The 27711-nt window shown below is 45.5% G+C and overlaps 1 protein-coding gene and 1 long non-coding RNA gene across 4 annotated transcripts in view; one reads left to right on the plus strand and one right to left on the minus strand.

Moving 5' to 3' along the window:
- Window positions 1-26651, minus strand: part of kirrel3l (kirre like nephrin family adhesion molecule 3, like) — a 33871-nt gene extending 7220 nt beyond the window's left edge. Inside the window, exons 1-6 of one of the 3 annotated variants that reach the window (XM_025911541.1) lie at window positions 25974-26651; window positions 4719-4871; window positions 3941-4090; window positions 1855-2012; window positions 259-409; window positions 13-118 (exon numbers count right to left, since the gene is read on the minus strand). In XM_025911541.1, coding sequence (XP_025767326.1) covers window positions 13-118; window positions 259-409; window positions 1855-2012; window positions 3941-4090; window positions 4719-4871; window positions 25974-26013 — 758 coding nt within the window. In that variant the 5' untranslated portion in view covers window positions 26014-26651. Of the gene's footprint in view, window positions 1-12; window positions 119-258; window positions 410-1854; window positions 2013-3940; window positions 4091-4718; window positions 4875-25973 lie in introns of all 3 variants that reach the window. The other 2 variants (XM_005472498.4, XM_005472500.4) reach the window with 2 other exon arrangements.
- LOC109204223 (uncharacterized) lies at window positions 58-22783 on the plus strand. The gene is made up of 3 exons (XR_002063793.2): window positions 58-195; window positions 295-435; window positions 21895-22783. It is a non-coding gene; the product is annotated as an uncharacterized LOC109204223 (long non-coding RNA).
- Window positions 26652-27711: the final 1060 nt, after the last annotated feature.

A 27711-nucleotide genomic window follows, 5' to 3' on the forward strand; every position in this document is an offset into this window, starting at 1 on the left:
AAAGACAGATACCTGTATCCAGTGATTTCAGGATTGGCTGAGGCAGAGCAGATGAAGAGAACCTTGGCTCCCTCTGTTACAGTCTGAGGCTGGACTGACAGAGTCACTGAAGGGGGGTCTGTGAGAAGCAGAAATATTCATGTCACTGACATGCATGACTTGGCAAAAGCATTCATTCTTCTCCACAGAACACCGGTGACTGCATGCTGCACATTTATAATTTCAGAGTGTTTGTAGGCAGGTGGATGCTGGACTCACGCTGGACATTGATAGTGACTGATGTCTGTCGTCCAGCAGGGGCAGCTGGGTTAAGAACCCTGCAGGTGTAGGTGCGTCCGGAGTCACTGTCCTCTGGAATGATCGGAAGCATACTGACAGCCGCTTCCCTCTTCCCATCTTCCATTAGGGACTACGAGGAAGGACAAAAACGAAGAGGTGAGTAAAAATCAGCTCAGCGTCACACAACCAAGTCGCATGTCATTAGTGACTTCACCATTTACACACTGCCAGTCTTATTTTATTTTTTTCATGCGTGAAGCATTAAAAATCGCCATCCTGTTCCTTGGCATGGCACTTAAATCATATATTTTATGATGCAGCAGGGGATATTGTGCTGTTCCCACATTTCTGAGAGTGTTCCCAGTCAGCGCTCCTTGTTTGTCATCATCTTTTAAATCTATTTACTGCTCACAGAAATCAATACGCCTAAGTGAGGAAAGGTGTAGATTCTGAGGATATGGCTCACTGCTCTCTCACTTTCTTCCTCTCTTCCTCATACACGAGAAAAAAAACAAAACAAAAGAAAGTGAAAGCTGAGCTGCCTGTGTGTCCTTTTTTTTTGGGTTGGTGACAGCGAGGGAGGGGTGTCACACATCATTGGAAAAGAGCAGGGGCGAGCTGAACCTTTTCCCTGGACAGCCAGATCAATGGAGCAGGTCTTCCATTTTCTAAGCCAGACACACAAAAAGCATTTTTCTGCTAGATCAAATCACATCCCTCCCTGTCGCCAGCTCTCACTTGGACAGAGCACTGCCTACCCCCAGTTTCACTCCTAAACGTTAGAAATTCTCTTGTTCTTTCGTTCTTTTTTTTATTTTCACAAAGCTATTAACAACACTTTGCTCTGTCTTCACTCCCCCCACCCCTTTCTATTCCTCCCCTCCACATCTCATCTCATCTCCTCTCTCTCCCCCTGTAGCCAGCTTCCTTCCCTCCTCACTGTGGGCTCTCGCCTCCTTAAATGTGGCGTTTAGCATCGTTTAGCGTGGTCAGAGAGCATGAAAAATGTGACACTTTCCCAGCCGCGGCTGGCTTACGCTCTGGCGCATCCCCATTGTGTTTTTACAATTGTTGTGGGTGATTTCTTCTTTGCAGAAACTCTACTGTATGAAACACTCATGCCTGTCTGAGCTTTGGCATGCTCCAGTTATGCTGTAGTGTGGCTGCATTAGTGAGCAAAAAAAGGGGAGGGAGTAGAGAGTGAAGAGGGCTGAGGTGGTGTGGGGTGAGGTGGGGTGGGGAAGGAGAGAAGCTAGGGTGGAAGGGGTGGGGTGGATAGGGGGGGTCAGGAATGAGTGGATGCGGGAGGGGGACTGCAGAGAGTAAGCGAACAAATCTTGTGAGGAAAGGGTGGCGATGGAAAAAGAAAGTGTGAGATACCGTGAAAGATAGATGGAGAAAAAAAGCATCCAAACAGAAATGAGGAAAAAGATAGGAGTATTATACCCCGAGAGAAAATATTTCTGTTTTTGAATAGCTTTGCATTTATTTTTGCCCGCTGTTACAGTTTGTAATATTGTGTAGGTGTGTGGTGATTGAATGATAATGCAAAGTGCGGATCTGTTCTCACTGTACCTTGGAATAAATTGCAGTTTCCATGACTTCTCCATCTCTGTACCAGGTGATTTCAGCAGCAGGTTTGGCTCCTGAGGCTCTGCAGGTGAGGTTGTGCGGTGTGTGGGCCTTGAGACGTACAACGGGGCCGCCTTCCACCACAGGGTCAGAGGGAGGAACTGTAAAGCAGAAACAAACATACAGCTCAAAACAAAAAGACTCATTGCAGCTCCGGGCAAGCGCAGAACCGCAAAGACGCATTACTGATATTGAGCTTGCTGTTGCTCTTAGCCCATCGTCAATATATAACAATACCTTCTTATTGCCAAGTGTCTATTTAACAAGGTGTAGTTTCAGACAGGAGAAAAGGCCGAGAGCTGTTGTCATTTGGTGAAAAAAAAAAAAGCACACACACACTCAAACTTATTTATTTCCTTTCTTGGGGCTAGCATTATTGCTCTATTTGCTCTTACTGTTGCAGAGTGATGTTTCAACTGAATTGCTTATTTGTTCATTTATTTGCATGGTTTCGCACGCACCACTGTCAAGCCAAGCGTGCCACCCCTGATGAAGGCGTCTATCTCCCCAACCAATAAGGGAAGGCGTAAACATGGGGTTTGTGCTGGCCTTTCTTGCACCCTCTACCGAACCAATTTCACTGTGTGTATCTGAATTGTCAGAGGTCCTTCCGCTGCCGCGGCACGGACACTAATGGAATCCGAGTGCTAGGTGATTTTAATTTCCATGCCGATTCCCCTGACTGCACTCCCACCGTTGACTCCTTTGACTGTGCAGGATTGCTTTGGTCTCATCTGGCCACATTGATTTACGCACACACAGACACGCACATACACTCACAAGTTAGGCACACGCTCCCTCCTCGTGTCCACACAAAAGCATGAGCAATGCATCTGATTTCATTTATGTGTTTATGAAATGCACATAATGTTCATGAAGCACCAGCCTCGGTGTCGGGCTTGGTCTTTCGAGAGTGCATTTAATGTTGAAGAGGCAGTTTTATCAAGTTTTCATGACTGCCTCCACACATGCATCTCTCTGGTTGTGTGTGGGCATGTGGCGACCACACTGCTTCGCGCTACGCTGCGCAGCTTTTGACGGTGACACGAGGCAGATAAAGGTGGGCAGACGAGCTCGGGTGAGTCCTTAGATTCTGTTCATTTAGCTGAAATGTTTCTACCTACCACTCAATTTGCCCTCCCAATGTAGCGCTATCTGCACCACTTGTCACTCTGCCTCAGCGACTTTGAACAGACACCTCCATGCAACGGATGGATTCAGTGACAGCAGGGTCTTTGTGGAGAAATGTTCACATAAGCTGCAGCAACAGATCTGTATAATTGTTCCCTTTGAGTTTTCCTTTCTTGATGAAAAATGCTTGCCTTGCAGGTCCATTTATGGGCAATTGACAGGGCTAATTTATAGAGTGATATTCCTTTTCATGCCACAAGATGCCAGCAGTACTATGTCAACTCCAATTCCCAAAAGATCTGGCCCCCCTCCTCCCCGTACTCCCCCATCCCTACCCCACTCCGCTCCACCTCACCCCACCTCTGAAGGTCTGTGTGAAGAAGTAGATCACTCACATCACGTTAATGTAAAAACCGCCGTGCGGTTGACAAATGTTGTGGCTCACTGTAAAATGTGCTAACTATGCAGACTTTCAAGCGACTACGCAAGTCATTTGTGACTGCAGCAATCACATTACCCTAGACGTCGAGAGTCTTGATTATCGCGACTAAGAGTGCTGGTGTTTCTTTTTTTTTCTTCTTCTTCTCATGGTTGAGTCTTATTTGGTTTGAATTATGCTTTCAAGGCATGTTTTCCACTCGGAAACTGTAGGATAGTGTTATCTTTAAGTGCTGATTGAAAAGAAACAAACAAACAAACTATGAAGTTTAAGACATTTAATGTTGTGTTTTGAAAGTGATTCATTTCATGGGATGAACATGTATTATTAGGGTAGTTGTCTGCAAGCTTTTATGCTCTGCAATGAAGACACTCCCCTGATTTTTCCCATGCACTGCCAGCCTGCAGGCCTTGGCACAAGGGCCGGCTGTGAGGATCATGCGTGAGCTGTGTATCTTACCTAGTACAGTGAGCTTGGCACGGTGGGAGCGAAGCGCTGCCTGTGTAGCCTGACACTCATACACCGCGTCATCCGCCAACTCTGCTGAATCGATCTGCAAGCTGTGCTCGCCTGATAGCGGGTCGCCCATTAAGGAATAGCGTGTCCAGCCTGCATGAAGCCAGCACAGAGAATAGAGTCAGAGACAAACAAACCAACCAACAACAAACACATAATGAAAGGACTATAAAATGAACAGACTTGTGCCCCGAACAAAGCCAAAAGAAACGTGGCAAGGCTCTTTAAGACACAAATGAAAGCAAGCAGCACCTCACAGGGCCAGGCATTGAGCCATTGAGTTAGCAGAGCAGCGTGAGCCTAGAGATGCAACACGTGAGGAGGCTGCTGCATGGGAAGACTGTCCTTTAAATGCAGGCACAATGAAGATGGGGTGGCTAAGGTCAAGAGGAAGCTTCTCCACCTTTACGCTAGTCAGCCACACATTTAAATGTCAATGTGTGGCAAAAGCCAATTGATTATCCACCTTCTTACAAGAGTTAAAATGCTAAACAACAAATTAAAGTTCGGTGTGTGCAGCAGTAGCCGACCTGTCTGCAGTACATTGTTCACTCACCATTCATTTGTGTAAAACCCCAAAGGTTGACAGAGAGAGACTTGATTTCTAATGAGGCCTGGCATTAATTGCAGCAGGACAGACAGAGACAGAGAGAGCACTAAACACAGAGAGGGCAGGAGAAGAAAAAGGAGGGGGCTGGAAAGAAGAAGTCAGTGATAATACCTGGTAGATCTCTCTCTCCTCCCAGTGCCAGGCCATCTTTGGTCCACTGTACCATTCCCCGGTAACCCACGATGACACAAGGCAGGGTCACCGACTGACCGGATACAACCACCTGGTCCTGGGGCTGCTGGGAGAAGTAGGCTGCTTGGGTGGCTGCTGGAAAAAAAATAAAAAAGAGACAACGTGAACATCTAAAATCTTTAAATTGACCTTTTCCTTGATGGCAAATTGCAAATTCATACCGAGAGTCACAAAATGGGTATAAAATCTCGACGTACTCAATTCAGAAAATGTAATCACAGTAGATTTCTGCAGTGCCAGCAGAGACGCATCACGAGGAAAGTGAAACTTTCTCTGGACAAAATAATGCAACTATTAAAAAAAAAAAAAGCAGACTGACACAAACTGCTCAGCTTACTCTCCTGTTACCACAGCACTTGGTGGGAGAATGGACATGTGTGAAAATATTATTTGTTCCCCCACTACAAATGCGTCTTCTAAGAGGAAGAGTCAGCTGTTACTCATAACTTATTTAACTCTTTCCCAAGACCATATGGTTACATGCTCACTGACATGAAGCAAACACGCTTGTGGAGAGAAAACACAGCCACTCCTTCAATGTGCTTTTTGTAAAAACGGATGTTAAACAATCAAAACTCCATTAAAGTTCCCGGGGGACCCGTTCATTCGAGCTTGCTGAAAGTCAGCGGAGACAACTGCCGCCACCGCTGCCGCCGTTTCGCTGCTGTGTTTAAGTCAAAGTCTCCCCGGATTGGCTGGCTTGCCTTCACACGCATGCAGAAACACAGCGTGAATACGGATTCGCAGCTCCTACAGTTTGTGCCACTATGCTTAAGATTGTGTATTACAAACCCCACTGGCAGGGGGGAAGATGGCAGCACTCCAGAGGGAACTAATTCGTAAGGGAAGGCAGGAGGTGAGAGGGAGAAAGGCAGTTGGTTGGTTATCTAAGTAGGATGTCTGTGTGAGCTGGGAAGGGGACTTAAAAAACCTTCCCTCATTCTCCTCTCTTTGTTGCTCGGTGGAGAATGGAAGGGAAGGGGGACGGTGGAAGATAAAGAGGGTTCTATTCAGGCAGTGCTAAGCCCCCACTCCCCCCACCCCGAACTGCTTCTCTTGGTGGGAACGCTTAAACAGACAGGATCCCCCCTCCCTCCCAACATGAAGAAAGCCACTGAAAGGAGGGCAACATACGGCGGCCAGAGACGCGCTATTGTCCTCTTGTCCCTCTCTTTTAATAGGCCTCTTCATTTCTAATCAATCCTGCTAAATGCAAGTTTAATAGCTTTTCAATAGCAGCTTTTCCCCCCAGAGGGTAGCTGGGATTTTCTCTCTCCCTCACCCCTTTTCTCTTCCCCCACCCCGTGTTATCCTCCCCTTCTTTTACCCTCCATTCTTTCTAGTTTTTCTTTTCTGAAGGGGTGGTGTGTTGAGGGGCTTCCGTGGTTGTTGGCACTGTTTATCCTGCACTCAATTAACCACTTCATCTCAGGACTGAACCCTACCCTTTGCCTCCCTCACCCCTTTGCACCCTCCTGCCTCTGTCATCCAACAGCACGATTAAAGCCGCCAAACAGTGAGCTCATCAGGAACATGAGCGCTCAACACTTTAGACCGTTGTGGCTCTCGACAACTGCCTCGAAATCCATTTTCACATGCTCCCATTGTCTGTTACTCTCCATCTGGGCCAAACGAGGTGTTAATAGATCGAGTCGAGATGTAAAAAAAAAAAGATGAGAGAACAATGCATGTCGGCTCTCCAGTATTGTCTCCCTGTACATCATTTTTATGAAAGAGCTTTAAAAGCCGATTGAGCTGTGGGTGCAAACAGGTAGACTGCTGTATGTGTGTCACGCACTGGGGATCAAAAGAGGCCAATTTGAGAGCGTCAATAAGAAGTGAAACGTCTTCGAGTGAAGGCCATTAGGCATTTACCGAAGGCTGGCATTTTCCAGTCATACCTTCAAAAAAATGCTGTTTTAACAGTCTGCCCGCCTGTCCCTTACATTCTGCCGTTATGAGCTATTGAGCGTTTTCATTTTCCTTCCGTTGCAAAGCGAGTTGGGGGATTTTCCTCTTTGTACTTGCAACAGTACAAACATTGATTGTAATTAAGTATCTTGCCCAGAGTATCTAAATGTTTACAATGGGTAATAGTTCACTGCATTGGTTGATTGTTTAGATGGATTACATGCATTGAATTACTTCTCTTTACCTCGCCCACGTACGATTTCTCATGCTCACAAATGGCAATTAACACCATACGCACAGACACTCACGCATATGCAGCCGTACAAATATAGAGTACGGAGCATGTGCTGTAGAGAATGTCTTCACGCCATATGAGTGATTCATTGCTCTCCAGATCCCTTATTGAAAATGCTCAACAGAACATCTCGACTGGCTAATGACTCATGCCAGATTCCTTTAATTCCTCCTTGCTGAATTAGACAATTCTTTGACGGTGTATTAGCAGCTTAATTACATGAATACATTTCTGACAGGGAGAGAGGGAGGAACGGAACCAGACAAAGAAGTAGTGGAGGAGAAGCAGTCAGAAGAAGTAGGGAGCTGTGGGTGTGAGGAGGCTTGTTCTTGGTATGCTGCAGTGTCACGTACACACATGCATGTACACAAACGAAAACACACAAATAGTTTTCGGTGATTTTCAGCAGACTAAAAATGGGGAGCTTGTCTATTGGCTGCAGTTGAATCGCAGTCGCAAAGAAAGACTTGAATCCCCTTGAAATTCCAACATTTCTGCAGAGGATGTGAGTTTATTTATCGCGTTGTCTCGATTGCTGCGCAGGTAAATATGTGCAGAGTAGATTAGTTATACAACACGTTGTGTGCTTAAATGTGACACTGACACCAAAAATGCAATATTCGCTCTTTCTCACCTTGCTGTGCGTATATGTATGTGCGTGAGTGCTTTTCCGTCCCCTAGTAACAAGGTCAAAAACACATTTGGCCAGATACATTTTAATCCGGATTTCTCAAAATGGAATATCATTTCACACCGCTGGATGCACATGGGGCTAAGTTTGTGTGTGTCTGTGTGTGTGTGCATTTCTGCCTGACACCGAGTGCTGAGTGTGTGTTTGCCTCTCTGAAAATGGGCTATGTATGTTTATATCTGCCGTTTCATCTCAACGTGTGAATGAGTGTGGAGGTTGGGGCAGCGTTAATAGGGTAAGCAACTTGTCAGGCACTGGAGGGCACATTTAGCAGTTACTTTGACACAGTGACTTTGCTGTTTCTGTCACATGGTTGGTGTTAAGTGCAAAACAGCCTCCCCGACTTGGGCGAAACCTATTAAAGAGCTTTGCGTTGACCCTGGAACTGCTTGCTCTCTCTCCTTCATCTGAACTGATAGGGGATGCGCTCACATCAGGAAGGATCAGGAAGGGATGGACAGATGTCGGCAATGATCCGTCCTCCACTGGACATCTGCCTTGATAGAAATAGATTGAAGCAGTCATTCTGCGTGTGCGAGCGCGCGTGCATACGTACGTGTGTGTGTTTCGTGTGCATTTATCCCGGTGGGGACTTTAACCTGACTGCACACAAACCCGTGGGGACTTGTGTCACTGTGGGAACAAAAATCAAGGTCCCCAGAGGTATGGACTGCTTTTTGAGGCTTAAGACTTGGCTTTAGGGTCAGGGATAGCATTAAGTTAAGGTTACGTGGATAACTGCGGATACCCAGACAAGTAGTCGTTCAATGTCATGGTCCGAAAGCGTTGTTGTTGCTGCTGTACTGTAGTTTCTGTGTGGACAAGCTGCGGTCACAACAAACTCAAGGGCGCTCGGACACCCCCTGTGGAGTCTTGCGTTCAGCCCTCATGACAAAATTTGCACCAGTAGGATCCAAGCTTACTCTCACGTACTTGGTAAAGTGGAAAGTGTAACGCTGCCATTAGGATTAGGCATTCATTTATTGTGATGGATAAGGTGAAGGCAAGGGGATAAGAAATGCATTATCAATGAGGGAGTCCCTCTGGGCTACAGAAACAAGATTGTGTGTGTTTGTGTTGACCTTTAGATAAAATGTGGCTCTAACACACAGTGCATTTACAGCCAAATCATTGCACTAACAATCAGTTACACTGTCTGATAAAATCAAAAATAAAAAAAAAACTTAGCTGCTATTCATTTATTTATTATTTGAGGGCATAAAAGTCAATTTAAGTGCATAAGTCGGAACCTTCAAATGAAAAATAAAATAACATCAGCCTCTCCGCTCTGTTCATTTTCCTATGTTTTACAATGACACTCAGCTGCTGATGGCAGTGTTTGCAAAGAGTCCCTATTTTAGTCCCGATTTTTTTTTGCCATGTCCTCATTCCCATCCAGTACGAAGAGTACAACATCCAGTCCTGTGGGGTCTATAAATGTAAGTGCTCTCAACTTGACTGGACAATTTGCTCTGTGCAGTAATAATTCAAAATGCTAAAAAGAAAAAAAAATAGCACCCGATATCTACTTGCATTTCAGCCCTATGCTAACGGCAAAGACTCCCGAGCCCAGCTGGTGTGAGTTTTCCCACAATAAGAGCCAGAGATGAGAAAATGAGGAGGAAAAGCAGACAAAAAAACATTACAAAACAAGGCAATTGGCAAAAAAGTGTCAAGCTTGGAATAAACAACCACTTTCTCCAAATGCCATCCATTGTGCCTTGTCTAGATAAGGCTTCTAAATCGGGCTGGAAAATGGGAGCTCCATTTCTCTCTGTATGGAATTATTATCCCTTTGTTTTGAGTCAGCCTCTTTTGTCTTCCTTTTCCTGTGTGTGTGTGTATGTGTGCTTGTGTGTGCATATAAACAGAGAGTAATGCTGAGTAGTAGCTGAACCAAAGAGTATGTCCCAAAGGGGACACGGCACCCATCTTATGTTTGATCTGGCTACTAAGCTCATTTCCGTGACTCTCATAGAACTTCTAAGGGGCTTGAAAGGCGCTAACAACAGATACCACCCACCAGCCCATGGCAGTATGGCCACCCGCCCCATCACATGCACTATATGGGTGAGCACATCTGTATTTTTCTTTAACTGTTGCAAACAGCTTCACCCTGTGCCTCTGCAGATGTCTGCATCTAGCGTACCTTAATGCAACTGAGCATCTCTTCCATCTTTTCTCTCCCACATTGCATTTCAGCTGCACTCCCAACCGCCCACTCTCACTATCTTCTCTCCCATTTTGCTTTTTTGTGCCCAAATTGCATCCTAACAGCTTTTTAAGAGCTGTTTTGCTGGAGTTTAATCCTCCTAGCCTCCCCTTTCAGCCTTTATTCCATTGTGAAAATCTTGGCTCAGACCTAGGCCCCTTTTTAGAGAGTAGACCCGCTCATCCACCCAACCCCCCCCGGTGTTCTGCCGAAACCCCAACTGCGGGCATTCTCTCCCATTCCTGCATCCATTCACAATCCAGCCCGATCCCCTCATTCCTCTGCTCATCACCTTTACGACCACACTCAGTGAACCATGATACCTGAAATCAATACTTACCAGCCCCCCCAACCTTGCGAGTTATATAAGGTGCTACTAATTGTTGATTTGCTTTCTCCGTCGCTCTTCCTGCCATCACTCTGCTTTTCCAGACTCTGTGTCAGCTGTCATCTCTTGCCAGACTCTCCCTTGCACTTTCAGTCCCCATCCCTTCCTCTACTCTATCCTGTATCCCCTTCCCCTGTCCCTTTTCTCTCGCTCTCTGCATCCCTGGTGTGAAAATCACAGGGGTTTGTGTCAGCTTGTCAACACAACACTCAAGAAAGCAGAGTAGGGGGGGAACAACAGCAAAAAAAAAGAGGCACTATATTTTAGAAAGACCAGAAAAAAACTGAGGTAAGGTAAAAATGGAAAAAGTGGGCTCCTGTCAGCTTCCAATTGCAAAGGAGCGAGCCTGAGAGGGGATTGATGGAATGCTGTAATCAGTCTGTCTCCGAGGCTGTCACCATGAGGTTTTTTCCCCTGCTGGAATAGGGCGCTGCACACATCAGGGCAGCAGTGAGGCTGATCGCATGGGCGAGCAGCAGCCGAGGTTCTCCCTGGGTAGCTGCTAACAGATGCAGTGGATAGTGTAATAGAGTGGTATGCATACGGGGAGAGGAAGGAGTGAGGGAAGAAAAAGGGAGGCTGGGTAAGAACCCAAGACTGCTGATGTGACATAGTCAGCGTGTGAGTGCACGTGAATGGTTCGCACAGTCAGTGTGCTGCAGTGCCCGACAATGTGCCATAAATACACCCATTCTTATACTGTCTTCTCACACTTGCCACTCACATGAGCACATTGATGCGCACTCAGTGTCAGAGGCCCATATCTTTAGGGTTTCTAGTGGGCAAAAGCATCTCTCCGAGTATAATTCCAGCACGGCTTTTTTAAACAGCTCCCCTACACTGAAGCCGAGAGCTAGGGGAGCTGAGAGCTGACTCCATGCAGACAGATAGTAAGTGACTGGCTGGCTGGCAGGAGGACAGGAAATAAAAAAGCCATATAAAAAGGAGAGAAAAAGGGGAGGGAGTCAGTGGCAGTGGTATGAAATTGTCTGTACACATCAGCCAGCAATGTTGACAAGATGTTGATTGAGCTAGTCTTGTCATTGTGCTCCTGCTTACCCCCTGGTGTTTCCACCACAAGACAGCTGCTGGCGGGATCTGTGTCACAGTTCCAGCCCTCTTCTGCCCCCCCCCCCCGCACGTCACCAACCCCTATTTGCTCTTTGCTTTCTCTCTCTCTCTTTCTTTCTGTCTCTATATCCCAATTTCTCTCTCTGGCTACCCCCCAACCCCCACCCCTCCCATTTTCGCCAGTGTTTGGATGGAAGGGCTTTCAATATAATTCACTGTGCTTTTACATCATTAACTTCTTGCGCTGCTTGCAAAAGCCGTGGTTTAGTGTGTGCATAACAGCTGACATGGTGGATAAAATAGCAGTGGTTCACAACATGTGGCAGTGAGGCAGCTCAAAGATGAGACAGGAGTCGGGGGGGTAGAAAAAAAATGGCAAATCTTTTCAATCTCAGCTGCCGCCATAAAACAAGTAAACAAAACAAATATATCAATAAATGACACGTTAAAATCCATAAAACAATGAAGAGATAATGTGAAAATTGCTTCCATATCTTGCTTTAAAAAAATGCAGTGGAAATGAAAACAAAGGGATTCTCTGCACAGATTCGGTACTGGGACTCTGGCTCTAATGCTCTGGGGTATCAATTAATTTAGTCAAGGGATTTGCGGCCTGCTCTCCCTAATTGAGCCCAGTGGAGACCCCCTCGGCTCTTCGCGATAGGAAGTAGTGCGTTTCATAATTAATACTTTTTTTCCCCTTTATTATTATTATTTTTTAATGAGGGTGGTAATGTTGTAAATGTATGCATCTTATTACAGTAAAGGGGCCATCTACGCTATTGTTCACTTACGCAGTGTTTGCTGCTGGTGAGATAAATAAAAAAGACAACCTCATTGAGAAGCTGCAACGGCACACTGCAAGTCAAAGCCGCGCTTTTGTGTGTGTTTGAATATAAAACACAGGCAGCTCAATGAGAGTCTCATTAGTGTTGCTTAATATGTGTGCTTTTTAAAGCTTAGAGGTTAATGCCCGACTTGCCTCCATTTCAGTGGAGCTCTCTTTAATTTGATGCATAATTCTTTTTTGTCAGCAGCTGACAAGAGCCTCTTCAGAGAAAGCAGCTGAGCTCTGTAGTGAACTCTGCATCCAACAGGAACACAAAGGCACACAAACACTCCTAATTAAACCTGTTCACAATATTTCTCTGCGCTCTCCCTCTCGCGCTCACGCCACGTTGCGGAGCATATTTCTGAACGGTCCTATCTTCCCATCTCTCTGTCCGGAGAACATAACTCTTGGCGATTAAACAAATTACCTCCTCTCCTGGGAGACCCGTGAATCCGGTGAAGAGAATAAGTGTGTGATTCACAATGCTGCCACCTCTCTGTTCTTACAAACAGCCTTCAAATTGCCGCGTATTAATCACTGTCTCAGGATAGTCCGTGACCAGAATTCCTACTCTTTTTTTTTTTTCCTCATCCAGAGGAGATGAAAGTGCGAGTTTTAATTTAACATCAATTTTATATTCTGTTCATCAGATTGCCCGTTACTTGAAACATTCCTTTAAAATTCCTGATGACTAAGAGCTTCCAGAACACAAGAAAGTGAGAGGGTGGCGGTGGGGGGGTGGGCGGAGGGGAGGGGGATGTTACCTGCCGACCTCAATACGTTCTGCTTTGTGCTGAGAAAAAGAAGGGAAGGGGAAAACTAATTTCCTGAAACTCGATTTCTTAAGCGTTGATTAGTAAAAGGAGCATAATTAGAGTGAAATGTGAAGTCAGGGGTTTTTTTTTTTTTCAGATTGCACCACTTCCTCTAGAAAAATCAGGCCATGATTAATGAATAAATGATTAATGAGCGAACTAATTAATCAATTAATTATTAAGCAAGCACTCGGAACAAGAAATGGGTAGGATGACAGTGAACAGTGGATAAGAGATTTTGAGGCTGTGTGTTAGAGAGAGAGAGAAAAAAGGATTTAGGATAATCTGCCTGTTTGTTCTGTCAGTTTGTTTTGTCTTCTGATAAAGAGGAGGATGATGATGAGGATGGAAGCGGAGGGGAGGAAATGCAAAGTTCAGAACTTCATTTGAGCTTCCTGAGTCAGACATTAGCAATGCATCGCATGAGAGCAGCGACCCCCTCCCCTGCTTCCTCCAAACTGCTACCTCTGCAAGTTCCCCCGTGGTCAGGTCTCTGGGTTATACGGCGGTGAAGCCCGACACAAGTCAGATGCAGTGATGATGTTTGCACTGGGCTAGACATTGCCATGCGAGCCCTCCAATCATCACCTCTGAAAAGGATCAGGGTATAGTTCCTGCCACTAACCAGTCATCTCTCCTCCCCTGTCTTTAACTAGGACACCCCATCAATCTTTGATAATCTGCAGCGTGGGTCTCCCCAGTGTGACCAGGCTGATGAGACATCACAGCAGGGATTGATGTATGAAACGCCGCCTCCAAATGTAACTGTGATATACTGGACCGTTTCAAGTCGGGTTTGACCTTTTTTTCCTAGATATTAATCGCTGCGGTGAACGAATATATGTGAGATATATCTCTCCCCCAGGAGCTCTGCACTCTTTATTCTTTGGCATGAGGTTTTCTCCTAGGTGGGTTTTTCATGTCTGCCAAAAAAAAAAAAAGTTCCCAGAGCTGTTGCTACACACAACAGGATATGGGACACAAAATATTATTTTATAAGCAGTTTATTGTTTCTATTAAAATGCAGCATTACTCTAAAGCTGCATTTCTCCACCTTCCCCTGACACCCGGAAATACATCCTCAAAGCGAGAACATGAGAGAAGGATCTTTCATCCCTGCATATTTTTCTTGCCGTTTACTGCTGGCCTTATTAAGAGAGTTGTGAGTGACGGAGGCAGAGTGTGTCGGGGAGTCTCAGGGGGCTTTGATGGAGGCAAGCGATGGAGCTGTAGCAGGCTGAGGGCAAGATCATTCTTACGTTTATCCGCTCAAAGTGCTTTTTAAAGTTCTTTGTCTAGATACCCCTTCTTCCCTAACAGTCCTTTTATTTCTGCGTTTGTTCTAGTCTATTGTTTTTCTCTAACGGCCGAGGTCTGCGCCAGTGCTGCATTCTGTCCTAATCATACCATGGCATTGCAGATTTCCTTAGAGTCAACTGGGTGTGAATGGGTCTTTGTCACAGTGGGTGGGTTGGCTCATTGACTGTGAAACCCCGGACATATGGTGGCTGTGTGTTGGGATGTATCACAGCAGAGAATGCCATGGGTCGGGCTCTCGACCCTTGCCTGGCCTTTAACACCTTACCGGCTGCACCGAAGTCTGTGGTTTAATGAAGTTAAACACTTTATTGTGTGTTTTGTCTTGGGGTGTGTTTTCTTAGCGGCTTTTACTCGACCTTAAGAATGCGCAGTTTGCAGTTGAGGCAGATGCACTGTTATGTGACTGTTTTACCAAACATGTAACGCATGCCTGCTCTTGGGCTGCAGTGACGCACCGCTCCTCAGCATAACACTTTGTAACACGCTGTTTGCATGGCAAAAGTAAAGCAAAGCTGGTATCTCTGGTGGCCAGGCTTCTGGAGAGAAATCTCCTTTTGTCACGGTGTGATGTGACTGTTAAGTGCCCAGCCTTTTCACGCATCCAGCTGCACCTCAGAACTTTTCTAGACACCGATGATGACGCTGCATCCGAGGGACGCAATTGTCCCGTGAAGTTGAAGCCGACATTATACGGTCCCGCCAGATCGATAGTGTAAAGTCTGTTTGATGGCCAGTTGAGCTGATGTGAGAATAGTGTGGTTAACAGTCAGAAGAACGCACAGCAGGCAAGCAGGTGTCTCGTCTCCTGCCTCCTGCAGGCTGCAACCAGTAAGGGCAGGTCTAATCTGGAGTATCTCTTATGTTTGCGAGGTGCAACACTAAAACCCAAATGTAATGCAAAGAAAAATCAGTTTAGCTTCAAACCATATCTGATTATGCTACAAAAAAAACAAACATTTTAGCTTTTAAAACATGCCCCCCTGAGCTCTCTCCTCCCTTTCATGCATTGTATCTATCTATCTGCAAAACAAGAGTTTCTTTGCTGGTCACATTTATGGAAAACATTCTAGTTCGGGGCTCTGATAAACAAGTGAGGCGTTACAGGCTCTTAAGCTCATCGTGTGAGATGATCGATCATTAGACAGAGTGTGGCGATAACTCCCTCGGCTTGCCTGCTGGTTACCACTGATCCCATATCACCCTCACAGGATATGGTATGAATCACAGGAAGTTTAGATCAATCTATATAGATTGTGCCGTGTGATTACAAAAAAAAAAAATCCAATTTGGCTTATCCATCCAAATGCCTCAGTGTCTGCCTGTGTTTGCATTAATGTGTGGGCGTGTCCCGCGTGTTAAATAATAGCTTTTTCACATTCTCCTTTTACCGATTTCTGATATTTGCTGAGACATCTCTACAATCTGTCCTACCTTCGCTTATTTACTTTGCTTAGTCCATCCTGCTCTTAAATCTCCCTTCTTGAGGGAGTCGTCTTTTAAATCTTAATTAAAACAGACTCCAAAGCCCCCCACCCTCCCAGGGGCTGAAAGCAGCTTAGAACAATCAAGAGGACGGATTAGAAGTGAGAAGAAAAGAAGAGGAGAAGAGATGCAAGAGAGAGAGATGGGGGGAGGCTGGATGGGGTTGCAACAGAAATGGAACGTCAGAGAACAATATTGAGGGGAACGAGAATAATGACCTCTTCCCTTCACTCCCCCTGATTCTCACTCCTTCCCCTCCTTTTTTGCTCCGTCTCTCCCTCTCTCGCAGGGCTCTGGAGTCTTGGCCTCACCTATTGACATTCAGCTTCTCGGCAGATTAAGCAGCGAATGGAGCCTCTGGAAAGGGTAAACACACTGGAGGAACAATGACCAACAGGCGGCAACCTTATTGGATTCTAATTAACTGCCAGGAGAGATGGCCAGGGGCATGTTAAGTGCTGTGGGACACAAGTTAGGGACCCAAACCTCAAGTTCCACAACTCACATCACCTACTCTCCACTAAATTCTTGTAGATTGTTTCTGTCTTTCCCTTTATTGTTCCCGGTATCGCTGTCTCCTTTTTAGTATTCTCCTATCTTTGAATCTATTTGCCCACTCTTTCACATATGGCCCATGAGAATGGCAAACAGAGGCATTTAAAAGCACTCCTTGGAGAGCTATTTGCCATCCTTCTTTTCCTGGGCTACCTCTTCCTCTCTGCTCCCCCCCTCACTCCCCCCCTTTTTTAACAAGGTGGAACGAGGCCCAGCTCCCTGAGGTAGCTGTTTGAGCGATAAGGTTAAAACAGGCTGAAAAATTGTGAGAGATTATTTGATATTAAACAGATTGAATTATCTGGAGTGAAAAAGAGGGATGAAGAGATGAAGGAGAGCTAAATCATATTTCTGCATCGCCCTCGGGAGGAGCACTACCAGAGGGAGAGAGGAAGCTAAATGGGAATGAGCAAATAACCTATCCTCAATGGTCAGAAATCTGAAAATATAACCACTTTTCTTTTTTTCTTTTTTTTATACTCCTACCCCAATGAACCAACACGTTAATTTGAGTGTGAGTCCAGGCAGGTCTCTCTATATGTGTGAACTTTCTCACTGGTGCAGTGGGTCCTCGGTCTTTTGAGTGGTCCCCTGATTAGGCCAGCTCACAATGGTGCTGTGTCTTCCAGGGCCCCCCTGTCTGGAGCCACAGGCACTAATTAGACCGGTATCATTAATGAGTTAGTGTGAAAGAAGGTCCAGCCCACCTTGAGTTATCACTGAAGCAGGCAAAAAAAAAAAAAAAAAAAATCCAGCGCCCCACCGGAGACAGGCCATCGTCACCTCAGCGAACATATAAAGCAATTCGTTAATTGGTGTGAAAATCCGCACACAAACTTTGAAGCCATGCATGTGCAAACACAGACACGAATGCGCACACTCTCACACCTTAATGTGAATACACATACTGATGTTAAGGGTACTCCATGAAGGCACTGCTTGTTAACATGCTACCTGGGATCAAAGAGGCAACAGCTGGAAGGAGAGAAGTCTGGAAGAGCCATTATTTGTTGAGGAAAAAAACTGCAGCCCAGTGTTGTGTTTGTCCTTCGGCAAACCTGGCAGAAAAAGAGGTTTCCACAATTCCACAAAAACGAAGGGATATTTCTTTTTCCTTCTCACCATCATGTGAGGGACTCTTTGAAATACTCAGAGTACTTTTTTTAAAAAATCAAAGCTGGGAGGAAATGAATCACAGCTTCACTTGTGATCTAAGCCCGGAGATATAAAAGGGATCCACATGACTACTGTCCATTTCCACACCATTACAGCAACAGTCATGGCTGTAATAGGTTGAATTGGGCCATTGATTTCTCTCATGCACCCTCTCTTTCACCCACAAAACTAGTCTCTGCCAGTTCCGAGATACACCCAGTTCTTTTTTAACTAAACATCACATGCTCAAAGACTCACACACACACACACACACACACACACACACACACAAACACACACACACAAAACAAAAAAACACCACCAAATCTAAGCCACAAAAGGGCACAGACACACTCAGTCGCACACAAACACACACGGCCAATACAATATGTCCCAGCTTGAGTTCCTGGGGAGTTAAACAAAGAACTGAGTTTAAATTGGCTTTTAAAGAACTCCCCCAGAACAATCATGGAGTTGACTTGAGCCACTATAGAGTGTCAGAGGACTGCTTTAGAGAAAGAAGGGTAGTTAGGCTGAGGTCTATAGTGGAGTGAGTGGCTAATCTATAGTGTGACGACGCAAGAGCTTCTCTTGACCGGCTTCAATAGCCCTCCAATCAGGCCTGACTGCCCCTCAATCTTCGGTTAGCTGTTTTAACTTGCCTGTGATTGTGCGGCTTCATTAAGGGCCTATTTATCTTTCCCTGTACTACAGTCCTAAAAGGCTACATGACATGTTCAGCACACCCATGCACCGCCTACACAAGGACCTGAGCAGATGCACGACTCCATTAGCACACAAAGAGAATCTAACATAGCAAAATCTGCTGAAATCACGGTCCAGTCAGCTGCAAACATTGCTGCTTTTATTTTTCTTCCTAAACTGTGATAGTTTTAACAAATTTTTAACTTCTCTGTCCTCTAAAGCAGGCAGTCTCCATCTGCTAATCAGCGTTCCTGCTGCTTGATCGCTTCGTAAAAAAAGAACAACAGAAAAAAGTCTCTTAAAAACAATTGTTCAGGTGATGAAGTAGCCTGCGAAGCGTTCGGTGTGTGGCTGCGCTGCAGCGTAATGCCGCCTGAACAAAATAGCAGACCGGGTGAACCCATGACCCCACAGAGACAGAGACCCTCCCAAACAAGCCACAACAAACAGCCTTCTGTAGCCACTCTCTGCCTTTGATCTGAAGAAGCTGAGATGAGATCTGTTTCCTCTTCCCTCTCTTCTCTTGTGCCCTTTTTCTCTTTTCCTTTACAACATCTCCTTATACTTTTCCCTCCCCTCCCCGCTGAGCAGGTGTATTAAATGAGGTGACTATTCCGGCGGCACTGGGCCGCACCTCAAAGTGCAGTCTGTGAAGAGGGCTTTTCTCTCCCTCCCTCCCTCTTATCTTTTATCCCTTCTATCGGCCCGTCTCCTTTACTCTCCCTTTTCCTTTCCCTTTATCCCTCTCCATCCCCTTTACTGCGTTTAACATGTTCCCTCGTACTCTTGAATTTGAAATGGAGAGGGCCAGGCCTCTCATCTATTCGGATCTATCTACACCTCCCTGTCTATCTCCCTCTGCGAATCTCTCGGCCTATTGTCTGTTTAGCTATATGTCTAATTATGCTGTCTCACTTATGCAATTAGTGCAAAAATAAATGGCTGCCATAGCTTTGTGTCTCCCCTTCACCCCTCCCATTGCAGGCTCTGAGAAAACAAATTATAGAGAACAATAGGTACAAATGGCTTCTGCACCAAACCACATGATGGATGCAGCCTGGGTTCCCTGCATCTCATCCCTTCCTTTTTTCCTCTCCCTCACTCACTCCCTTTACTCTCCCTCCCTTCTCCATTATCTTCGGCTCTATATGTCTCTGTTTGGATACAGGGGAGGACTTGAGCACTCTTTCGCCCAACTACCCGATCACTGTATGGCTGTATCATCCGTCTTCCCTTCTTGCCAATGACACTATATTCACACTGACATCATATTAAGCAGGCTCCCTTTTTTCCCTATACCTTTCTTTCTCTTTCTCCCCCTTGCCTTGTCTCTTTCCCTTCCCCTGCTGTTGTCTCCGCAAGAACTCTCTTCTCCTCTATCCCCAAGAGCATTCTATACACCATGACTGCAAAGCAAACGCTTGGGACTTTCTAAAGCAAACAGCAAGCATCCTGTGCCATAGCCCCATCTGTGGATAGTCTGAGCAGGGAACAATCAGTCCCTCTCCTCCTCCTCCTCTGCTTCGTTCTCTTTCCAGCCCCCTGGGATCTGCACAGCACTAGGATGCCTCAGTCAGACGGGTGCAATGTGCTGGAACAATGGTTGGGCTGCTTCCTCCAGGAGGGGTGTTAGGTTTACCTCAGCCAGCTTGGGAAGCACTTAGCCATGTGTTCTTGCCCTCCTCGCTGATGCTGCTTCGCAGGAATGTGGCAGAAAAGCTTCTTTCCAGCATACGCCTCCCTTACTTCTCTCTCACACACCTGCTTCCCCCCCACCCAACCCACCTCCAGCACACACACACACACACACACACACACACAAACACAGGTAGGCACACAATCACTTTCTTTGCATTCAAGTGTACACTTGAGATGTAATGTTTAGCCTGAGGTGCTATTAATCCCCCTCGGACTTGCAGTCAGTTACAACTTTTCTTTTTTTGTTTTTTCACCTCTGCCATGCTCAAAGAAAAACAGCAGGTTTGGTTTCCACTGAAACAAGCATATCCATTACCTGAAATTCTAGGCTCCTGGCAGTAAATCCCTTTGACCCCCTCTGCCTCCCTCTGCTCCCTTTCTCTTCCTCCCCCTATTCTCATGCTGAGCCCATTGTTGTTTTTGCATCAGCTTTCTTTTGCCAAAAGCAGACTTCAGGAGAGAGAAAGGGAGAGACACACCCTTCAACCAGTTAACTGCCACCCATCTCTACAAAACACCCTCCCACCCACACACACACACACACACTTCGCTGCTACTCACGTCTCAACACGGCTCGATAACATTAACATGTTTTGCCATTGAGGGAGCTGCAGTTAAAGGCTTGATCAATACGCTTTGACTGACATCCCTCAGTTGATAGCAAATTGGTTGCCTTCTCTCGCAGACCTCCCAGCGAGAGTTTCTCAGCCCTGTCTGAAATTCTCCGCAGAAGAAATGTAAATAAAAGACACGGCTACACTTTCTCCAATCCTTCACACAGTCTCTTCCAACAATAGGAAGAACAACAGCAGCAGCAGCACAGGACAATCTTTCATTGTGCAGAGGAAGACAAGGACAAGCCACAACCAACCCACTATTTTGGTTAATGGTTGAGTCACCAACACAATATTAGCCACGGCGTTCCAGGCAGTTTCAACTGACAGGGTGGAGAGATGAAAAGGAGAATAAGGAGTGAGCGTGGACTTCTTCAAGGAACAAGTAGTTGGAATATTTATTCCCACAAGGGTACACACTCTTTCCATATCTAATAAAGTGAGCAGCAGGCAGACAGTTTCTTGTTTCCTTGAATGTGTTTTTTACCCTTAGCTGGTTAAGGAGATGACATGTCCTGAGAGCTGGAGCATCATTAATTAGACAGTTGGACTTTGACTAATCGCTCCAGAAAGAGCACACAGCCCTGAAGATGCCAAACACTCATCTCGGCTCATCATCCACAGCCCCAGCGTGCGCCCTTGACCTCTGTGGGTGCGCGTGTGTGTTCAGGGTGTTGCTTCCGTGAGCTCCTTGTGATTCATTTCTGGATGATGTGCACACGCCATATAAGCCCTAGTGCACTCTGCTGAATATTTCACATCTCCTTCTAATCAAGTGCCACTGCCAATCATAGTTCATGCAAAGAGAGTAAAAATAGAAGTAAAATAAATCTGCATCTAGTGCTAAATAAATGTTGTCTGATGGGATTCCCAACTGAACTTTTTTCTTTTTCCTGAAACTCTTCCCAGCTGCCAGAATTCTACTCCAATAAAGCTATCTTTAATACAAGGTTAAGGAAAGCGGCTGGTGAAGATAGCACAGGAACAGATATTGCTGCAACGCAGAAGATAAATTTCAATTTGCTGTTGGTTTCTGCGTCTCGGCAGGAGATATGAAATTCTTGTCTTGCAGGGCAAGAATTGATTGGAAAATAAAAATGAATGTGTGGTCTAGTGCATCTGTTGTATGTTGGTTTCTGGGCTTAAGGTCTTTTGAAATGGTGATATATCTCTGCAAAAGGAAGTGACACTTGCATTTTAGGGGGGAGATAAATGCAATACAAGTCTTTCTTAAAATAGCTGCTACTGTATAAATTCAACTCTTTCCCTTGGGGGCCTGTTCTAATGACATGCACGGAATTAATCCCACTTTCTTCCTCTCTCTGTTCTTTCCATTACTGTGTTTGTACAGAAGAATGAAAGAGTCAACAAATTTGTGCCGTCCCCGCCCGTGTGTATGCTCACAACACAGCCCCGAAGAGTCACAACTGGGGAAGAAGACTCTAGGAAAATGGCAGGAAGCTCCCATTGTCCTGTTCCCTGTCATATCCTTTCCGGCTCCTCAAACCACCTCAGAGGAAGACACGCTGAGGATGTGCAGACAGACACAAGGAGAGAGTGAAGACAAAAGGAGGATGGGTGGGAAGAGTTAAAAATAATACCAAAGAGGCCAAGTGTCATCAACAGTTTGCTACCTGGCTACTTGAGCTTCCTGTGTTGAGCCATACCAGTGCGCACATCCACTTAAGTTGCTAACAGCTGATAACAAAGCCTCGGGACACACTGCCAAGTTCTTTATCTGTGTTTACCCACATGGCAAAGCTGATTAGAGATGAGCAACATTATGAAGCCCCATTGTTTCCTTTCTCAATCCAGTTTCTCCTTCCGTAAAAATGCTGCAAGTGTGTGTGCAGGAAGGGGGGCTCGGAGGATATGAAGAACAGCAGAAAGACAATGCCTCGTGTGCATGACGGGTCTTCGGGATGAAAGGAAATAACAGGTCTTTATTGCAGATTTTGGACATTCATTTCTGTCGGCTTGGGTGTGCCTGTGCGTGTGTGTGTTTGCATGACCACATCATTTGTGAAAAAGAAAAACTGGATGCCTTGCTCTAAAAATATTCTTCCAGTCATCAACTGACCTACAGTAATCTTGGCAAAACTCTTAAAATGCACATGTTGGGATAAAGTTTAAAATATAAAAAAGCACATGTGAATCTTTCATTTTGTGTCTAGTTTTGTGGCAATCTAGAAATTTCAGATACAGCGTTAAAAACGAGCAACACGGACTGAACATCGAGTTGACCACATGTTATCTATCTTTGCCCTGACTTTGTCTCCTAAATTTTGCAAGGCACTTCTGTTCAAGAGTCAGCTGCATTCAGATTCTGCTGTGTCTGCACTTGGTGCACCTCATATCTTACACTCCTCCCTGGCTGGCTACAGTTCTTACCTCCAAACTTTCTGGCACTTAGTCTCTCTCACTTTATCTCCGATCTTTTTTATCACAGAGGAAAAGAAAAGAAAGGAGCATGATACAGGGAGAGGAGGTAAAACGGAGGCAGAAAGAGAGCGCATTGGTTTGTTTGTGTGTGTGTTTGTGCGACAGACACAAGACTAACAAGACAGGGAAAAGGTTAACAATGCTCAGCGGTCTTCTTCTGTGTTTACCCGCTGCTTGTCCGCTTAATCTTCAAGACACTGGTGACACATCCAAGTCTTACCCCTCCTTTAAGACTCTCCTTCCATCTTCCACCCCCCAACTTTGTCTTCAGTCTGACTCCCCTCCGAAAGAATTCAAAGAGCAGCAAAACAGCAGTTCATAAAATATGCGCAGCTCCCTAAAACAAAACCTCCCAGGCCATGTTGTCACTGCATCCTCAAGCATCGTTGTACTCTATATTTTAAAGACAAATCTGGTAATGGGAAAACCCAGGGTGGTAATGCGGGGAGGAGGGAGCTGGGGCTGCATTTATCACTTTCTCGGCTCGAGTTTATTTCTATGTTTGTGTCTGTATGAGGTATGAATGCGAACAGGCTTTCAACCGTCAGTGAAAGTCTCCCATCTGCCTGCGGCCCATTAACCAGATACGCTCTCCTGTCCCCGTGTTCCACAGTCACACATTCTGCGACCGGGCAAAAAATAAAAAATAAAATAAAATGCTGTGAGAAGAAGCAAGGTGGAAAATTTCCACACTGCCACACTATAGTGAAACATGAGTGGCGACACGACTTAAGAGGAATGGAGAGAAACTTGTAATCTCAGCTCACAGCCTTTGAACTTGGCCCGATGAGACGCAAGCGACCCAAAGCAAAAGGTTCCAAAGAAGAGCTCACTGAAGATTACTCGGAATACTGATTCAGTGTGGAATCCAATTCCTGTGGGAGCCCAGGGGACTATCCGGGAAAGTAAATTATCTGTGTTGTAGTACAGACTACATACTTACAAAATGTATGCAATATGCCATACATAAATTTCAAAGTGAGTCCATGTGTTGGAGCCAAATTTGGATACCACAAAATACATTTATGAGTGCAAAGAATTTTGAGCATCTGTGACTCTTTATAAGACTGACACAATAAATGAGGTCTAGGGTCTCTTAGGTTCTAATTAGGGCAGCTGTTACCATTTTCATTATTTGTGTGCTTGAGTGTGAAAGGGGGGAGAGTGTGTGTGTGTGTGTTGGGGTCCGGAAAATATGCCACTGTCTGGCTACTGCTCCTTCTCATCCAGCTGTTGCTAGTCTATCAGGGAGTGGAGGTTTACTGGTTTCACATTCTTCCCCCGAGCCTTGAATGATGACAAAACCACGCTGAAGGTAAAGATGTACGCACAACACATGGTCATTTGGCACGCTTGGGCTCTTGGTGAAAGTCCGTCTGAGGCGAAAATACAATAAAGCCTAAAGGATTTCAATTTCATTATGCTATCTTTCCTGCCTCCCCACGCTCCTCTTCCTCCACTCACCCCGGAGAACATCTGTGTTTAGTGCGATGTTGTTGTCTATTCTCTTGCATTCAAATTTAATTATTATTTTTCCTCCTCCCAAAGTGTTAATACCGCGCTCTAGTTTATCGACGCTGAAAAATGCTGATAAGTCAACAGTTGCTCAGTGTTAATTGCCGAAAGCGTCTTTTCTGCAACAAGAGCAGCACAAAACGATTCAAATAAATTGTAGCAGCTGTTCAGAAAGCCTGCTTGCTTTTTTTTGTTTGTTTGTTTTTGTTTCGTAATAATTGCATTTACGCCTAAAAACATCTGTTTTCGGCATCGTTCTGTTAATTCCATTACAGGATAACTAATAATAAGTTACAACGTTGAAGTGTGGAGGGAACACAAAAGCTGACAAGTCGCATTTTCAAAACAAGACGTGCATCAAAAACATTTTTTTTCTCCTCACAACTCCTTCAAAATTAAAGCATTTTGAAATCTCGATACTGGAAGGTCTGGGGGCAGAATGAGCAGACTTTGTTATAATCACTCATAAACTCTGTTCTGCCAATAAAAAAGCAACAGGGCGTGGTGGTGGTGTTTGTGTAGGAGAGAGAGGGTGGGGGCAAACAGGTGCATTATGTCTGCCCGTCTCAAGAAAAACAAATGCTCTCCCTCTCTAGTTTGTGTCTCCCTCATTCTCTCTGCCCCTTCGCTTTCGCGCTGCCTCCCCCTCTTCCCCGCACTCACTCTCACCATCTCAAATGCGTGTCCTCGGGAGACCGTGTAGTCCCCGTTGGAAGATACACCGTGTCCGTTTTTGCCCGTTTACGCACCACATGAAAGGAAAAGAAACTTTAGACGCAATCCTGTCAGCTCAGCAGAAACCCCCTCTGGCTTTTGTGTTTTCCCCTTCTTTTTGTTTAAGGGAGTGCAGCGTGTGCAACACCGGCCAACTTCAGGGCAAACAAAAAAAAGATGCAGGGAGCTGCAATGAGCTGTCTCATTCCCAGCTTTAGTTGTTCTGTTATCACCTGCTTAAATGCGCATTCTCGACGAGCCTCGTTTAAAAAAACAAACAAAAAAAAAGCATTTTATTTAAAAGACACTCGCGTGTGGAGAAACACTGCGGTCAGGCGCAACCGGTCCCCAGATTTAAGAAATAAAATAAGTGAAACTTTCCGTCTGTGCACCCTCGTACCATGATTCTGAGCCTTTCCATTAAAAACAAGAAAGCTCACTTCGCTCAGCCTTCCGATGTTTGAATAAGATCAGGGGGGCAAAAATCACTGCAAATCTCACTTACGCAGTGCCATTTCTCATCAAGGACTGCTCGCAGACAGAGAAACCTCCTGATGTAATCACTCTTTCAGAACTAATTAAACATTTACCGGCAATTAACAGCAGTGAAATGTAGCATTGCAGCAGATCAGATGCCCACACTACTACAGCAGCGCACTGAATGGCTTGACGCAGCGCGCCAGCACGGAGCGCGGTCCATCCTTCCCCGTTAATAAGGACCCGGGTGGTTAAATGATAGCAAACAAAAGAGTGTCTTACCTGTGACCATCACGCAAAAGATGAGGTATAACGAAGACATTTTAGTTGCTCTTGCCGCTGATTGTGTTCTATGGAAAGAGTCTCGCTCCGTCTATGCGACTGAGCTGGTTATGGTCCACCGCGGCACCGGGCTCGGGATCACCGGAGATTCGTCTACAATAGCATCCAGTTTAAAGAAACGACTCAGAATGGTCCGAGCAGTCAGTAAACTCGCAGTTAGCAATACATCTCCACAGTTGGTAACTTTCCCCTCTGCATCAGCTTCTTTCCCAGTCTCCGTTCCTTGCCACTGTGGCACAGCTCTCGCCTCACTGTGCTCTCCAGCAGTCCATTAGAGAATCGGGCGTTTCAATCAGAAGGTTCATCCAGAGTCCACTTTGTAACCTGCTTCAGCATGCTGCGCGAAAAAAAAAAAGCGATCACTCCACCTCGACAGTGCGCAGTGATAACCTCGGTGAAGTTACCTCTCGCCCCTCCGCTGGAGTCTCTCACTCTGTTCCCTCTATAACACACTCACTCCCGCTTCTCTCTCTCTCTCACACACACACACTCTTCCCCGATCGGTCTCCTCGGTTTACTTCTCTCTCCCTCCTGCCAATTGGAAATGCGCACTGACAGTCATCTGGTGGTGGTACTGGGTAGCCAAATCTGGCAGAAGCTGAGCCCGAGGAGCCCCTTCTTCCTCAGATGCTTGCCGGGGGGTGGACCCCCGCCCCTAGGGGACTGGGATTGGCTGAGCAGGCATCACGAGGAGAGCATTTAAAAAACTTATTCCCAGTTAAATGACTGCTCTAACAGCTTTGGGTGGAAAAACGCTTGAATAATATGAATCCACAGAATAGAATGCTGGAAAAGCAATGTGCTCCCTGTCCTGTAGGGGAAAATGCAGATTCTTGGTATGGCCATTAGTTTCTTTTTTCCAAATCATACACAGCACAAAAAGCACTTGCCCCTTCCTCATTTCAAAGTTTTTTGTTTGTTTGTTTGTTTGTTTTTTGCATATTTGTCACGTTTGAATGTTTCAGATCGTTAAAGAAATTTTGATATTAGACAAAGCGAATCTTAGCAAATTCAAACTGCAGTTTTCACATGATGCTTACATGACATTTATTAAGCAAAAGAAATATTCAAACCTACCTGGCTCTGTGTGAAAATGTAATTGCCCCCTAAACCTAATAACTGGTGTTGCCACACTTGGCAACAAGAACCTCAATCAAGTGTTCGTGTAAGCTGGCAATGAGTCTTTCACACCGCTGTGGAGGAATTTTGGCCCACTCTTCTTTGCAGAATTGTTTTAATTCAGCCACGTTGGAGGATTTTCAAGCATGAACAGCCTGTTTAAGGTCATGCCAAATAATTTCCATTAGATGCAAGTCTGGTCTTTGACTAGGCCACTCCAAAACCTTCATTTGTTTTGTTTGAGCCATTCAGAGGTGAGCTTGCTGGTGTGTTTTGGGTCATTGTCCTGCTCCATAACTCAAGCCTTAGGGTTCAAACTGGCCAGACATTCTGCTTCAGGGTTTTCTGGTTTAGAGCAGAATTCATGGTTTCATCAATTATAACAAGTTGTTCAGCAGTCTCTGACCATCACACTACCACCACCATGTTTGACTGTTGGTATGAAATTTATGAAATGCTGTCTTAATTTTATGCCAGATGTAACGGGACTCAAACCTTTCAAAAAGTTCAGTTTTTGTCTCGTCAGTCCACAGAATATTTCCCCAAAGGCCGTGTGGCT

This window comes from Oreochromis niloticus, linkage group LG11 (genome assembly GCF_001858045.2).
Source record: "Oreochromis niloticus isolate F11D_XX linkage group LG11, O_niloticus_UMD_NMBU, whole genome shotgun sequence".
NCBI classification, from domain to species: Eukaryota; Metazoa; Chordata; class Actinopteri; order Cichliformes; family Cichlidae; genus Oreochromis; species Oreochromis niloticus.